Source organism: Grammomys surdaster, unplaced genomic scaffold (assembly GCF_004785775.1).
Source record: "Grammomys surdaster isolate TR1022 unplaced genomic scaffold, NIH_TR_1.0 165, whole genome shotgun sequence".
NCBI lineage: Eukaryota > Metazoa > Chordata > Mammalia > Rodentia > Muridae > Grammomys > Grammomys surdaster.
Genome location: NW_021604613.1, coordinates 22,942,637 through 22,960,208, shown reverse-complemented (window position 1 = coordinate 22,960,208; position 17,572 = coordinate 22,942,637). Strand labels below are relative to the sequence as shown.

Genomic DNA, 17,572 nt, shown 5'->3' with positions numbered 1-17,572 from the left:
TACATATACAGCTGGAGCCATGGGTCACTCCCTATGTGCTCCCAGGCTTGTGGTTTAGACCTTGGGAGCTCTGGTTGGTTGGTATTGTTGCTCTCCTCATGGGGCCACAAACCCTTTCAGCTCCTTCAGTCTTCTCTCTAACTCCTCCATTGGGAACCCCTTGATCAGTTCAATGGTTAGCTGTGAGCATCCACCTCTGAATATGTCAGACTCTGGCAGACCTCTAGGGAGACGTCTATATCAGGTTCCTATCAGCATGCTCTTCCTGACATCCACATCAGCATCTACCTTTGGTGACTGCACATAGGATGGATACCCAGGTGGAATGGTCTCCAGACGGCCCCTCTTTCAGCTTCTGTCCCACATTTTGTCTCCATATTTGCTCCCTTGAGTATTTTGTTACTCCTTCTAAGAAGGACCAAAGCACCCACACTTGGTCTTCCTTCTTCATGAGCTTCATGTGGTCTATGAGTTGAATCTTGGGTAGTTCAAGTTTCTGGGCTAATATCCAATTATCAGTGAGTGAATACCATGTGTGTTCTTTTGTGATTGGATTACCTCACTCAGGATGATATTTTCTAGTTCATCCATTTACCAAAGAATTTCTCCAATTCATTGTTTTTAATAGCTGAGTAATAATCCACTATGTAAATGTACCACATTTTTTGTATCTATTCTTCTGTTGAAGGACATCTGGGTTCTTTCCAGCTTCTGGCTATTATAAATAAGGCTGCTATGAACATAGTGAAGCATATGTCCTTGTTATATATGTTGGAGCATCTTCTGGGTATATGCCCAGGACTGGTATAGCTGGGTCCTCGGGTAATGCTATGTCCAATTTTCTGAGGAACGGCCAGATTGATTACAGAGTGGTTGAACCAGCTTGCAATCCCACCAACAATGGAGGAGTGTTCCTCTTTCTCCAAATCCTCACCAGCATCCACTATCACCTGAGTTTTTGATCTTAGCCGTTCTGACTGGTGTGAGGTGGAATCTCAGGGTTGTTTTGATTTGCATTTCCCTGATGACTAAGGATGCTTAATATTTCTTTAGGTGCTTCTCAGCCATTCGAGTTTCCTCAGTTGAGATTCTTTGTTTAGCTCTATACCCCATTTTTTAATAGGGTTATTTGGTTGTCTGGAGTCTAATTTCTTGAGTTCTTTGTATATATTGGGTATTAGCCCTCTATCAGATGTAAATGCATTTTAGTAATATATTATTTCATGTTTCAGATACATGTTAATTAATTCATTAATAATCATTATGGGCTGTTAATAGACTAGATACTTTCCATCATGTTTCCAAATAAATTTCATATACAAATTGCTTGACAATGTTTTAAACTCAACTCGAAAACAAAACCACTGATTTACTCATAAAAATGAATGCTAGGGGTTGAAGCTACAGCTCAGTTGGTAAATTCCTTGACCCCACATACAAATCCCCAACATGGTGGCACATACTTGTGATTCCAACATATGAGATATAGAGACAAAAAAATCCCTGGGACTCATTGATCAAACAGTCTAGTGTAATTGTTGAGCTTCAGTCCAGTGAGAGACCCTGTCTCAAAAGAAGGAGACAGCATGTCTGAGAATAACATATGATGTCCTGCATATGCATATACATGTACCTGGCCTCCATAAGCATACATACTCTTGAGCACACACATTCACACACACACACACACACACATACACACACACACACATACACACACACATGCACACACACACACACACACGTACAATAAACAAAAAATAATTACAAATTGTTTCAAGGTAGCTTTGGCTGCCTCTTTCCTTACCTGCCCAACAGCTCGATCTCTTTCCAAAGAGGTCAGCATTTTCTCCTTCAGTAAAGCATGATGCTTCTCATGTAACACCCTTATAGTTGGTTCATAAGATGCATAATGCAATTTCAGCCTATAAAAGTAAAAAGGACAATTGCATCATCAGAAAGGGTAAAATAGCTACATCAGTGATTTTCATCTAACATCTAATCCTTTTCTTTCTTCTTTCATCCCATCTTTGTGTGCTTATGAATAAAAATGAATAGCTATATAAAGTTCAACATACCAGAGCCAAGAAGAACAGTGTTATTTCCTGTGTAATTTCAGTCTACCGCAGGTTAGGGATAAATACACACACTATATTTTTATTCCATATTTTCCAATTTCCTAGCAGCACAGTTTTCTGTACCCAAGTCTGTGCACAGAGGACTGTTGCAGTTCTTTCAAATTTAGAGAGTATATATTTCCAGGTAGAATAGTGCTATGTGCCTGTAATCCCAACATTCAGGAGGTAGGGATAGGAAGATCAGAAGTTCAAAGCCAGTTGCAGCCACATAGTGAGTTCAGGACCTTCCTAGGATACATGAGACCTTGTTTCAAAAAACCTAATATAAATTCACAATTCCCAAAAAACAGAGTCAAAAACAATAGGCAATTAAACTAGAAACCAGGAGTTGTTTGTTTATACCAAAATAAAAGATGTTCTTGGAAATGTGTTTCTTTGACTTCATATTAAGAAAATGAAGTATAAAATCTATATTTACTTTGAACCTATATGTCTGTGTGACTGTACACTGCATGTGTACAGGGGTCCAAAGCAATCAGAAGAAGGTATTAGATGCCCTGTAATAGGAGCTACATGTACTTATTTGCTGCCTCATAAGGGTACTACAAATGGCACTCAGGTCCTTTTAAAACACTCTTAAGTATGGAATCATTTCACTAATGCTAAAAATAGTTTAACATCTCACAGAAGGTAATACTACTTAAGATATGATAGAAATACCTTCAGAATTTTGTTTTATTCAAAATGTCTTCAAATTATGCTTTAATTTTTACAAAAGAATATGTTATATGAAGTAAAATATGTAGATCCCAAGTGTCAGAGTTATCCATTTAGATTAATATGTATATCCATTAAGATCATAATTTATCAAAATATAACAGCAGTTCAAACATCCCAGAAAACTATGGGATTGTGTATTTGGTGTCACAGAATATGTTCTCACTGGAAGCTTTTTTCTTTCACTCATCACAGTTTTTCAAGTTACTCTGTATCATACATTGGTAGCTTTATTTCATTCCATTTGTGAGCACTATCCTTTGACATATATATTCATTCTTTGAATTAAAATATGGTAGGTATACATTGTAATAGAAGCCTTAGGATGCTAGAGATGTCAAAACTATGGGATATCTACTAAGGAAAGCTATAGGTACAGAAGGAATCCCAGAGCCAGGGAGAAGCTACATGTGCTGCAGGTGGCAGAACCCCAAGGGTGGGGCTACTCAAGATGTTCATAGTAGAGTGAGTTCCATCTTAAGCCCCAGATAGCAGACATGTGCAAGCAGGGTTTGTCGTTCGCCCTGCTAGATTTCAGTTTGCTTTGTTATATACCACTATTCCTCCCTTTTGGGATGAGACTGTTTACGTCATATTATTATATATTATAAATTGCCTTTTGATTTTATGAAGATTCACAGTAAAGAGATTGCCTTTAGTGTCAAATCTGTTGAGATTTTTCAACTGTCCTGGAAGTATTCATTACTGTGGAAACATAGCAAGTTCAAAAGATTTTATTCTGAACTATGAGATGGGAGCTCATAAAGCACAGGGGAAGAATCATGTTCAAGTGCAAAACGTTACTCATAGTTTCATGATTTCCCATACTTGGTCTCCAGATACTGCTGTTGTTAAGGAAGGCAGAGGAATCCTCAGGAGGTTGATATTTACTAGGAGCAATCAGTCCCTGGTAAAGCCTAGAGGTTGTTTTAGCCTTGTTCCACTTCTCATTCACTCTCTACTCTCTGACTTCAGATTAATATGATGAGCCAGCATTCTACCTCTGGTGCCATGTCTGCCTAGGCATGATGGCATGACGGGCTCAATCTATAAGCCAGAGCAAGTCTTACAATCCCTAAACTGCTTCTTGCTCAATATTATATAATAGCATTGATAAAAGCAACTAGTTCAGTATGACCTTTTTAATTGCATATTTAGTGGGTGTGATATATATTTAAACATAAATATCTAGTGTTTATATTAGATAAACACTATAATAATGGATAATATATTTTTAATATCCCTGTCAACACAGAATGTTTTGTTATATGGTATTATCATACAACAAACACAAGATCATTTTATTTAAGGGCTATAAAACTGATTTCTTGCTTTACAGAAAAAAAATGGAAGGAAGCTAATGAAGGAGGAATCCTGAGTATGAATAATGCCTCCCAAAATAGTTTCTATAATTTCTCTCATAAATTCAAGCTAATGTAGGATATATCTTGTATCCCAGCAAAGCCCTGCCTGTTCTTTGTCATCCTTGGCTCATCTGGTGAGTGTTCCATGTTCTTCCATGATCAGTGCTGTTGCATATAGTGCTCTATCTCACAATGGCAGCCTGAGGACATCACTCCACAAGCTTATTCACTCTTCACAATTCACCTCACTGTAAATACACCCTTGAGGTCCTTTGCTCATATCAGACTTACCAAGGCTGTGTCTTGAATGACAAAGCAACAATAGAGTACATTTTCTCATATTTTTGTTTGACTTCTCAATCACACACTCCAATAGAGTGACTATGGCTTCAATTCAAGGGCTTAAACTTCCGACCCAATAAACTTACAGAAACAAGTTCATTTGAACAGCCCTGCTCTAGTCAACACACATGAGCATCTCACCCTTTGAGGTCAGCAATGAGCTTGTTCTTTTCTTGCACTACGCGCTTATGATGCATGCGGTGGAAGTCTCGTTCTTTCTGAGTTCTCAGCAGATCTTCTTTGGCCTTTCTGAAAAACACCAATACCACCGACTTTCAAAAACCACTGTTGTTTGCTTCCTGAGAAAAGTACTTAGTGTTGAGTTCAAACCTTGAGTAAGCCAATGATAACTGACTAGCACATAAGGTTCTCACTGAGAGACCAGCATTTCATGCATGGGTGTCTTACTTTACATCACTGAGTTATGAAATGACAAAGCCTTACTTCAGAAATATGAGTGATTTATACTTAATAATTTTAAATCAAGTTGGAAGACTTGCTTGCATGATATGTGCACAGTAACTCATTTATTACCAAAGAGAATTTTGGTTACAAATTTAAAATACATATAAAACAAAGTAACTCACAATAAATAGAAATAAAGGAAGGGAGCTTACTCCACTTTTCAGGATAGATTATATATATTGGATATATTATATATAATTATATATAATACATATTATATATATTGGATCATTTACTTCTGATAGATTGGAAAGCATAGAAATTCCAAAAAAATAAAATTTTGTTCTATAGCTATTATAAACAGGCAGCTTTTGTGAAAATTTACCAGCCCAAGTAGCCATAGACCTTGTAAATAGGTAGCCTTGGCAGACAATACCAACTTAGATAAGGACAAGTGAGTCATAGGCAGAGCCATAGTGACCTGTCCCCTGAACCTTCACCCAGCTGATACCTGGTTCTGAAAGATATCTGTATTCCCCCTGAACACCCACACTCCAGTGTCATCACCTTCCCCACATCCTACCTTTCTGTGTTTATAACCCCTGTGTAAATAAATTACAATTTGAGAAAAAATTTTTAAAAATTATTAAAAAAAAATTTTTCTATTAGGTAAGATGAGAAATATATACCCACGGAGGATCAGATAACTATATATATGATTGGTATCCTTGTGAGAAACTGATCACATATATGAAATTCTCATTAAGAAATTAACTATTAAAACTGTGATATACTTATGATTCAGTCAAAATAGAACTATTCTTATACTGGATAGGCATGCTAACCTTTGAATAGAGCAAGAATGCAAATTCTATTTAAAGTGGAGTTGTACGTGAAGTACTAATTGGAGTATGTCACTCACTTCAGTTATATGCTAGTCTCAGTAAAGGATGGTTTATAATGAACAACAACAACAACAAAATAATCAGTTCTCTATCCATATTGGATAACTAACAACACGCTGCTTCCTTGAGCTTTTCACACTCTGAAGAAATGAACTGACCTGGAAAACAGACACACTACATTAGGATCTGAAGGGAAAGAATATACTTTTATGTGTCACAAATATTGCAAACCTGAGATTCACATAAATGCACACAGATAAGCCTCAGTGGTAAGCTATGTCAGAAGATTCTGTGAGGAACAGTTTCTGGGACACTGCCAAGGAAGTTTGTGGGATAAAGTTAGATCTCTAGGATCCTGATGAAACATATGTTGATCAGTAGGACTTCTGGCCATCAATCAAATTATAGGTGGTGAGTGGTCAAAGAGACAATGATACAAATTCTATGTTTCTTCTTCCTAATCTCTCAACTCTTTTTTTAGATAAGCTTTATTGATCTTTAACAAGAAATTTAGAGTTTGCATCACACATAAAATAAGTAAGCAAAGTGGGAAAAACACAACACTAACAATGATCATCTTCCATCCAACATTCATATTCATGCCAAATTTTGGTATGTACAGTAAATTAAGATATAAATGTTCATATTTGAAACTCATGTGATGAACATGGCAATAATTGAGTATTATTTTTTTACAGCTTTCAACCATACGCATAAATATGTATGATACTGGCTACAAGAAGAAATAGCAAAACCCAAGAAGCCATGTGTATTAGTTGCTTTCCTCATTGTTAGTTATGACAGAACAGTTTAAAGAAGGGGGACCTATTATGCCTCACAATTAGAAATCACAGTAACCACAGTGGGGAAGTTGTAGCATCAGGACTGAAGGACAGCTAGTCATGTTGCATCCATGATGAGCAAGCTAAGACAGTGAAATATTGGTGCTCAGATGGCTTTCTCCTTTTTACTCAACCTGGGACCTTAGGACATGAGATGTAGTATTGCTAGGTAAGCCCACCAGAGATCACCTTGTAGATATTCTTAAAAACAAAATCCTTATTTCCAGCTGGTGGCTGCATAGGTAACTTGCTCAAATCATACATCCCAGAATCATACAACTCTGTCTTTATGCACAAAAAACACATCTTGGTTTTCACTCTTCATTTAACAAAAAGCAGAACTTCAGAAACCAAAAGGCAAGGTTAATACATTTAGGGACTTCCTATTTAAGGACTTTCCTGGACTTATGGATTAAGTCTTTCTTCCCATTTTGGCAAGTGCTGAACCTATGTGCTAGGTTTTATGATCAGAAGTGGTATGTCTAACATGGTGTCTGTTGTGGTAAGGTATGGTGAACTGTTATAGTAGCTTTCAAGGGGGACCTTATCTCTTCAGTTAAACCTTCCTAGACATCCTTCATTGTGGGAAAACTCTGTTAATTAAGGTCAAAGTTCACCATGATCAAATAGCCTCTGGGCCCAATGCAATATGGAAGACCCCCTTCATTAGTAGAGCTTCTCCTTCTCTGACTGTATCTGGGGACTTTTAAACCCCCACATGTGCCTCTACCAGAGGAATGTCACTTAGCCTTAGTTAGATTGCAAGTTCAATTTCCTTTCTCCTGATAATAAACTGTTAAGCCAGCACCTGAGATTCCTGAAATGCTTCCCCATGCTAATGAGGATTTTCAGTATCCTAAGTCCTCAATTACCTTTGCTCATTCTGGATGTTCCTACCCTCAGTCCTCCAAAACTTATAAACCTTGAATCACTTGACATAAAGCTAATCTACCTGCCAGTGTGGTCATTTACCATACATACATGGTTTCTGAAACCCCCTTCCCCCATTAGTCATCTCTGCTCCCACTGTACTTGTGGACCACATCAGCTGCTGATCCATCAGAATGGGAAGGACTACACTTCATGAAATGGGTTTTTATGGTTATTTTAAGTTCAATCCAGTTGAAAATGAAGATGAGCCATCATACTATGAATTTGAAAAGTAGCATTTTTCTACAAGCCAGAGTACAACTACTTCCTATTTTCTGAAAGTTTATCCAAATCTTTAGAACTACCTATTTTAATTGTAATTTTATTATTGCACACACTAAACCTCAATGTACTCACTTGTTGAGATAAATATTTGCTAACTACTAGCAAAATAGTTGCTAGACATTCATGGGATATAATCCCTCTGATGTCAGTCATCTCAAGGGTTTTCATGACATAGATGTTGTTTCTTATATATTCACACAATTCACTAAAATACTTGAAAACGTCACAAAATCTACTTTTGTTGTTTTACTATCAAGCTACTTGTGATTTGATGTCTTTCCATATTTTTTTTTAAAAACACCACTAATTTAATTGAAAACCATTAATGTCTACTAATTATGGAGTTACCAACTAGCAATCTCACAGCTATTGTTCAAGAGTAGCTTTGGAGTACCTCAGGGTATGCTATTTAATGCTTTGTTTGATATAGATACTTAATGTTTGTTTGAATGTTGCAAATCTGCAGCCAAATTTTCTTAGACTACATTTAGATAACTAAAGGCTCTAAAGGCTCATTTAGATTCACTCATAAGCTCTGTGTTTGACCTAATATCTACCTTGTATTTTCTGTATATTTTCATTTAGATAGATAGATATAGATAGATAGATAGATAGATAGATAGATAGATAGATGATAGATGATAGATAGATGTTATATATATTTCATATATATACATATTTATATATGTTTATATGCATATCTATGTTTATTTTTAAATTTTATTACTTATAGGCACTTGGTGGTGAGGGGCATGACTATGATCATATGTTTGCAGGAACCTATAGAAATCAGAAGAAACCATGGAGCACACTGGGGCTAGAGTGCAAAGCAGCTATGAACTGTCAAAATGAATGAGTGCTGGTAATCTACCTCCTGTCCTACAGAAAAGCAACAAAAACTACAGACACCTCTCTCCAGCCCACACACTCATATAATTTTAATCATTTACCACACAGTAGGCCCTCTCTAGTCACTTATTTTGGAAGTTTGAGTGTTACACAGAATTAAGACTCAAATATATTTTTTACTTGATTGATATTATATTTCTTCCGGCTAAGATCTTTCTATTATACTTTTTAAATTAAAGCTAATTTTCATTCAGACATGCAGCTTATTTTTCCACATTTTTGCAACTGTTTCATGTAGTTTATGTTAATAGAAGATAGCACAGTGAAGATAGCTTTCCACTCAAAAATAAGCCTAAATTAGAAACAAAATGCAAGTATTTCTAATTCACTGGTTTGGGATATAATTTTTCCTGTCAAAATCACCTTGAATTCTTCAAGGAAACTTATGTTTGTGACTACTTTTTGCCATCAGAAGGTTCTAAACTCTCTTGGATTTTTTTGTTTAGTTTCAACAGTTCCACAAAACTTCAAACTTAGAATTGTAACCATTTGTTAACATTTGCTAATTAAACATTACTAACTATTAAGCTAAAGTCTTAAATAATTCCTGGTTCTGATCAAGATGTGTAAATTTTCTAAGAACGCTGTTTTGTCCTTAAAACAATAAAAAAAATCAGATAAATTTTAAATTAATTTTAGAACCTACCAGAGAGCTGAAGTGTAACAATCATAGCATGGAAACAAAATATGAACACATCACCCAACAATATATATCCCAAGACAGGGATACAAACTGTACTGAAACAAAGATAAACAGATAAGAATGTAGGCAACCTCTCATTTGAAAATACCAAGTAATGTCAAGTGAGAGTCAGTCACTATGGCAATTTGAAAAGGCTGGGTAGGTTGAATCCATTTGCAAGATCTTTCTATAATCCATCCTCCATCCACTCAATTTTTAGTGGGAAAATAGGGGAAGTTCAGGAGACCAAAGAAGCTACTTAACTGAGGCTTGAAATTTTGGGGTGGAGGGTGTTCCACACTAGTGTTAAAATTTTATGAAATTGGTTAACTCATGAAAACTTCTGTGGTTGTGGTGAATTTAAATGTTGCAAATCTGCAGCCAAATTTTCTTAGACTACATTTAGATACCTAAAGGCCACTCATAATATCTGTGTTTGACCTAACACCTACCCTTGTTACCACTAGGAAAATCCCTCCAGAATGTGGAACAAGTCACTACCTTGTACCACTTCCAAAACTAAGATTGTAACTAGATACAACTAAAACTAAGCACGAATTACCCCCCACTTCACTATACATCACGAATCTGATATTTTCAAGAATGTGTTCTAATAGTGCCTTGATTTGTAATCCTTTTTTCTATGAAAACTTCATGAAATCATTACATTAGACCCTGGTCTCTAGGCCAGCTGGAATCTGTGTTTACATTCAGCTCATGGTCACTTATATTCAGCTTCAAAATAAACTACCTCTTGTTCCTTTTGAGATGAGTTTTTGTGTCCACAGCTCTTACTAGTGCTACCATGCAGAAGTAACCAGTGGGTGAGGAGGGTAATAAAAATGCCACCCATACATGGGAGCAGATTAGCCTATTTACAGGTGAAAAAAAATAGAAGAAAACATCTCAGTCCAGGGGCAGAACCTGGAACTGTGGATTACCAAGTAGAGTCTCTCACTCCTGCCTTAGAGGACATGCCACTAAGAACAACAACAGATACAAGGGGAGACTACAAACTGAGCAGGTCAAAGGAGGCTGGAAAGATTAGAGTTCTAACCACCAGAGCTCAAGGTCACAAAGGGCCCCATTGGGAGTGAGGATGAACCAGAAGAGAGGGAAGCTATCTGATGTCCCCTTCCCCAGACCCCGTGACCCCAGTGAGTAGTAGATGAAAATATAGGAAGAATGAGGAAGCATAGAGAGGATAAAGTCAATGGTTGTGGCAGGATTTTGTTGTGAAATGTAAGAATGTAAACAGTCAAAACCTTATTTTACTTTATATTGAAAGCAAGAAAATGTGTGTATAAAGAATTGCTCTCAAAAAGAGAGGGAGAAAGTACTATATACATGAATGGAAATATCAGAAAACAAATTCAATCTACAATTCTAGTGTTAAATCTCCATAATTAAGTAATAAATGGGTTCAACTCTTTGGTTAAAATAGTTCTAGTATGATAAGGAGATAATGTCGGCCATAGAAAATTTCTACATAGCAATACAGCCTTTGGAGATATGTGAACTCTGAATATGTCAGAGTCAGCACCTGCAAAACACATGTATAATAGGCCTCAGAGTGTAAACACTTAAACAGTAAAATGGCTTCTTGTCTTACACACACACACACACACAAATTCACATACAAATATCCAAAGGTTACTGTTCACAATCATCATATGAACTATTGTCAAGGAAAGTACAAGAACACCAAAAATTGGGCAAATTTTTAAATTACTAATGTTGGATAAGGTTGGCTAGACAACTAGGATGGCTGGAATTCTGAACTCTCCTGCAAGCTCTTTCCCATAGACTTCCACTGCAACCTTCATGATCAGGACATAGTAAATACTTAGCATAACAGATGAGTTATACTCACTTCTTCTAAGAGACTTAGTCTTCCAAAATAAGGTGGGTGACAATAGGTACTTACATTGCTTCTAATTGTCCAAAGATATGAGTATACAAGTAACAAATCTTTATAAGAGGTAAACATGGGGATGGAAAGATGGCTTTGTAGTTAAAAGACCGCTGTTTTTGCTAAGAGCCTGGGTTTGTTACCCAGCACCACATAATGCCTAACCACCATTCATTACAACAGTTCCAGAGGTTCGAATGCCCTCTTTTGGAATCTATTGTTACTGTAAACACGGTGCACAGACAAGACACCCCTATTTATAAAACAGAAATAAAATGCATTTTAAAAATTAAGTTTCATGAAAGTATAATTTAAACAGTTCATTGAAACAGTCTTGTTCTTAGTTACTCAATTAATTCCATAAATATATACTTTATTTCTCCTACTTGAAATGAGAAATTGTAAAATCTCAATAGGTTAAAAAAAAATGCTTGGAGAAAACTAAATACTGGAAAGTTCCTCAGCAGAATCACAAATGTGAAGCATTACCTCACCTCACTTTTCAATACACATTTAGAAACCTCTCTGTGCTCATCCTAGGAAGTAAAGCATAGGAATTGACTGGAGTATTAGACTTTAAAGTTTTTCTGACCATTAAATTGGTTTTCAGGGACTTGCTCTATGTTTGCACAAATGAAGTCTACTCGGTAAAACAATTTAAATTCATTTCATGCTGATGCTTCTCTTATTATAACCTTCCTGCTGCCCATCTGCTGAATAAAAGGAAATAGAAGTTGGAATAAAGAACAGAATAAAGTATTCATGTGAACAATTAATATTTTAAATTCATCATATCTGCTCATCACATTAACACATCTTTGTGCTAAAAGGAAAAACGTTTATTAACATAGACAGCAAACACTGAGATTTTGTTCAAGTACATGAAGAGTTATTCTGTGAAGCTGTCTATTTAGACTTGTGTATCACAGAGAATATTCATAGATGCCTTGTCTTAATAATATGCTACAATAATTATCAAACCTCTCCACTTTAGTACACCAGCACCTACCCATCTATAATTCAACTACATAATATTAAGACACATGTATTCTTAGCATAATATGAAACTCAATTTTTCAATGCATCATGAATGTGATTTAGTATCACAGTCTTAAAATCATTCTTAAGTGAAGAGCTCCAGTAAAACAATTTTATAATAAATTTAAGCAATTATTTTGGGATATATTTAGCAATGAAGTTATTGAATTACTTCATCATCATAATTTGGAAAGATAGGACATAGAAATATGTGTTTACTTGCACCAACCAAAGCAGACCATCCTTGCCACATATTTTTCTCACTGATAACAATAATTATATAATTACCAAGTATTTCATTATCCTCAGTTGCTGGTAAATGAATTACACTGACCCACAAAAATTAATATTGTAATAATTGTTGAAGGGCCAAATGGAATTCAGCCAGATAGAAGGAAAACTTCATTATATTTTTAACTGCAAAAGGAAGGGATATAGCCCTGTCCAGAAAAAAATACTTCCTTAATTTAACAACCAATTACCTAAACACTAAAGCATGAAATTTTATGGGCTTCGTTACTATCTTTATTTTCACAGTGTTTGTTTCTGAAAGTCATTAAATTAAATGGGTCTTCTTAAAGCTGGCAACTCTTTGACCTATTATAGAAGTGAAGTTTGTACTCAAAATCAAGGCCCCTTCAGAATGCACCTGTAATTTTTCCTCCATATTGGTTGCCATTTAATTTTAACTTTCTTTAGTCCTATACTCTTTGGTAGAAAGTGATAAAGTATTTTGTTTTGTTTTGTTTTGTTTTGTTTTGTTTTGTTTGTTTTGTTTTAAGAAGAGTACATTTTTGTCTTTAAGTTTGGATTCTTAGTATATTCTCCATCACATATTTGGGACTTTTTATACATCCTTTCTAGTCTGCATTGTATTTCAATAGTGTTAAGATTCTGAAATAAAAAACAATCTCCTAAATGGACCAAAATTTATCCTGAGAAAAAAAGTTGCTTAAATTCCAACCATGGAAAGGAAATAAAGCCTAATCCCAAAAGTGTTATGAAGACAAAACCCATCAACTACTTAAAAATTATTAACGGTAAACATAAAGTATACAGAACATAGAAGCTCCAACTATGTCTAAGGCACAATGACAGGCCCTGGGACAATGGTCAGGAGGGCTGTCCTTTATTACATGAAGTATATAGATGTTAACTCAATGTAAAAAGTGCACATTTCAAGATGTTTCATAAATATTCACTGTTAGAAAGACTGAAATAACTACAGAGAGTACCATGCAAAGAAAAGACTCAGAGTTACCAAGGTATCCACTTCATCCATGTTTTTTCTATGGAAATAAGAAAATTAATTGCAAATTTTATGTGAAATAGCAAAGAACCTAGAAATAACCAACACACCTGAGGGAAGAACAACGATATCAATACCACAGCACACAGGTATACACATAAGTCTTTAAATCAAACAAATCTCTTATAAGATCATAGTAATAAAGTAAAATGTAAAGCCACAGTCTGAGGGGAAATAAAATATCCAATGTCTGTATCTCAAAGAGAAAAAAATCATAAAATTCAGTAACAAAATAAACAACCTAATCAAAATTAGGGAAATGACTTTAAAATACTAAAAGGGCAACACTGATACCACATATTCTAAAGGAGTAAGAAGCACAAAATACTGTGTTGATTATCATGTGCTTTTAGCAAATCGCATATCAAAACTACAAGACATCACTATCTAATCAAGTAAAGGCTAAAGTAGAAAAGATGACCAATAATCCTTTGGGATTTGGGGACCAAGTAGAATTCTCACATACTTCTAGTAAGGAGCTAACGGAGCCTTAGTGATCCATCTTACCATCACTGACATGTTTAAATATAAAAAATCAATGCACAAAAAATGAAGCTGTTTACGTCATTTCTGTAGTAAGCAGAGAAAGATGAAACTTAAACACATTTTCTCCTTTTTCATTCAGTTCAGGATCCTATCTCATGGAACATTGCTACGTAACCTTTGGCAAGATGTTCTCTCTTCCATTAAACATTTTTGGATTAAAGAAATACATAGGTGTGTGACTCCATCATAATTCTAAACCCACTAAAGTTGGCAATGAAGGTGAACCACCACAACTGCACCCTCTCGTCAGCCTGACACAAGAGTTCATCAGTTTAGATTGGCACACTCTACCTCTGGTCCCTAAAGTCTTATTTTCATCATATAATGCGAAGTTAATTTAGTACATCTCTAAATGTTCTCACGACTTATAGCAGTCTCAATGTTGTTTAAAATGCAATCTCTAAACTCCTCTCTGAAGCTCAAGACAATCTTTTAACTGTGAACCCATGTAAAATCAAGTTACAGACTTCCAATGTACATAATAAACGTTCCCACTCCAAAGGAGAATAATAGGAATATCGGAAAAGCCAGATCAAAGCAAGAAGGATGCCCAGTAGGCAAAACACCAAATCCTTCAATTCTATGTCTGGCATGTGGAACTCTCAATGAAATCATCTGGGTCCCCATGGCCTTCTGTAGCTCCATCTCTTCAGCACTGCCACCTATAGCATAGTGACCTCTCATTTGGATCTACTCTATGACTGAAGGTTTCCTTGGTAGGTACTGAACAGTTCTTGTATCTCTACAAACCTAGGTTCTTCATTGCGACATGGAATTCATTTTTCAATCTTCATGTAATGGATCCTCAGAACATCATTGCAGGAAATAGACCTCTGCCACACACTGCCTGGACTTAAAGACTGTCTGAAACCTTGGTAAAAGCTTCTCTGACTATCTTCCCTTGGTGTATATCAAAAAGCACAAAAAGTACAAGCACAGGAAACACCATGTAGATGATGTGCTCAAGTTCTGATGCCAGATCAAAATGTAACCTGGATCCTTTTTCATAAGCATCCTTTTATTTCTTCAAGGATAATTTTAAGGAAGCACTTTTTCTTTGGTTGTTATTTCGAAGAAAGGAAAACCATTAGCAGCTTTCTTAATTAAGGGTCTCTCAAATGGATTTGTATTTTCACAAGCTGGAACTGTGTCGGATAAAGTCTTGCCTTCAGGGTACCTTTCCTTTTGTCCCAGTACAGAACAGATATCTCTTTGATAAGGATAACACCTTTAACAATTATAGATGCTGTTATATTCACCATGGACTGAACACAGCAGAGAGCAGAGGGCAGAAATGAATACCACTCAACAGGAAAAGAAGTACACTCCCTTAAAACATTGAGATTTTATTATAACTAAGTTACATAGTTCTCAAATATGAACTTTGTATGAAAAAGTCATGCCACAATATCAGACTGATATACAAGTGGACCATTCACTTTGCCTTTAACTGTAAACTCACACCACTTTCCTCATTAAACTATATACCATTGTAATTGTTCCTTGCACTGCAGTCCTGAGTTAAGAACAGACAGCAGTAACTATAACACATCCAAAATGACCAACCAACCACAGCTCCCAGGGTCTAAACCACCAGCCTGGGAGCACTTATGGAGGGATCCAGGGCCTTAGCTGAATATATAAGAGTGGAGGGCCCTGCTGGGCACAGGTGGAAGATGAGATCCTTGACCTCATGAAGGCTGGACGCCCCAGGGGGTGGGAGTTTTGAGGGTGGGGAGGTGGGAGTGGGGGGGTAGATAGAGGTTACATCCACAAAGAAGAAGGAGGAGGTGTGAGGGGATTGGGGGTTCCTGGGTGGGTGGGGGATGGGGTAAGGGGACAACATATGAAATGTAAATAAAACATCCAATAAAAAAATTAAAAAAAAAAAAGAAAAAAAAAGTACTTTAAAAACCAATGTAAAGATACACGAATAGCAATGCATTAGTAATTCCAGAGGTAAATAAACTACAATACTGCTGAAAAAAAAAAAAAAAGATTTCTTCCACCAAACATTACTTCAGAATTCAGTTTCTAAAGAGCTTATGACTCAGATATAAACAACAGGATTCTTTGCCTACATGTAAAATGAATGGACCCTAGCAAGTTCCCACTAGACTTTCCCTGGAATACTTCACGAGCTTTGCTCCACAATCTGAATTTCTTGCAGCATGCCAGTCTTTCGAGCTCCCAAGAGAATTGCTCATTAATCTCTGCTTATCATATTCTAGGCCTTCTTCGAGCCACAGCTCCAGTGTCTTCCACATTCCTCACAATGGTTTTCAAATGATTTCCAAAGCCTAACCACCACACGGTCAGGTTTACTGCAGCAAGGACTCCACTCTCCAATACCAACATAGTACCAATGTTCTACATTGGTTAATCCTTTCTTGTCTGCAACAATTCTATATCCATTGATGCTGCCAATGAAGACTAACTATACCATTCCTATTGCACAGTATGTCCTTTCACTCATGTGTATTACATGGCAATGTTGTGGCACACCAGTACCAGAGGAGGTCCTTCTCTCTCTACACTTAGCTTCATAGATCTGGTCCTTACTTGAGTTATGGGAACCCCTGACTAGATTGGCTGTAAGGAAGCTGCAGCAATCCTCCTGTCTCCCCAGCATCACCACCACACAAGGTTACAGATGTATATTTGGCCAGACTTAGCCCCCAGCTTTAATCAATGCATCATTAAATGCTACCTATATGATTAGGGATGCCATATGGCATATCTAAAAGCTGCCTCTCTCTACCTATTAAATATCAGTTTACATCTATAATTATCAAGCCTTAAGAAATAGCTTAATCCTAAAGATTAGGCTACTTCAACCAAATCCCATAAAAAGAAGCTCATGTTTAACACAAATTGCTATTTGAAAAATATTGCTATTAGAAAAATAGAATTTGGAAAATATAGATTCCAAAAGATTATATTTTGGACCAAACATATATGAAAAGTGTTCCTGGAGAATACTTTGGAAAAACTTCATTCACAATTTTCTGACACTATTTCACAGTAGAAACATGCTCCAGGGACTACTTTAACAAAAGGTGCTTCAGAATCACATCAGATTCACTCAGCAAGCACTGAGCATCCTCTAAGGGACAAAGGGCTTTCTTTCAGATTGGCACAAAAGGAAAGGTAAAGCATATAGCCAGTAGCTATTCCACCTGCTGGACTGTAAATGTTACCAAGACATAGAGTCAAGAAACAGCCAGAAACTGCTGAGGGTAAACTAC

General features: G+C 36.2%; 1 protein-coding gene across 1 annotated transcript in view; it reads right to left on the bottom strand.

The window, feature by feature from the left end:
* LOC114619818 (sperm-associated antigen 16 protein-like) overlaps positions 1-17,572 on the bottom strand; it is a 184,903-nt gene that overhangs the window by 134,853 nt on the left and 32,478 nt on the right. The window contains exons 6-7 of the mRNA XM_028765743.1: positions 4,703-4,810; positions 1,808-1,925 (exon numbers count right to left, since the gene is read on the bottom strand). Of these exons, the coding sequence (XP_028621576.1) occupies positions 1,808-1,925; positions 4,703-4,810 (226 nt within the window). The remainder of the gene's footprint in view (positions 1-1,807; positions 1,926-4,702; positions 4,811-17,572) is intronic.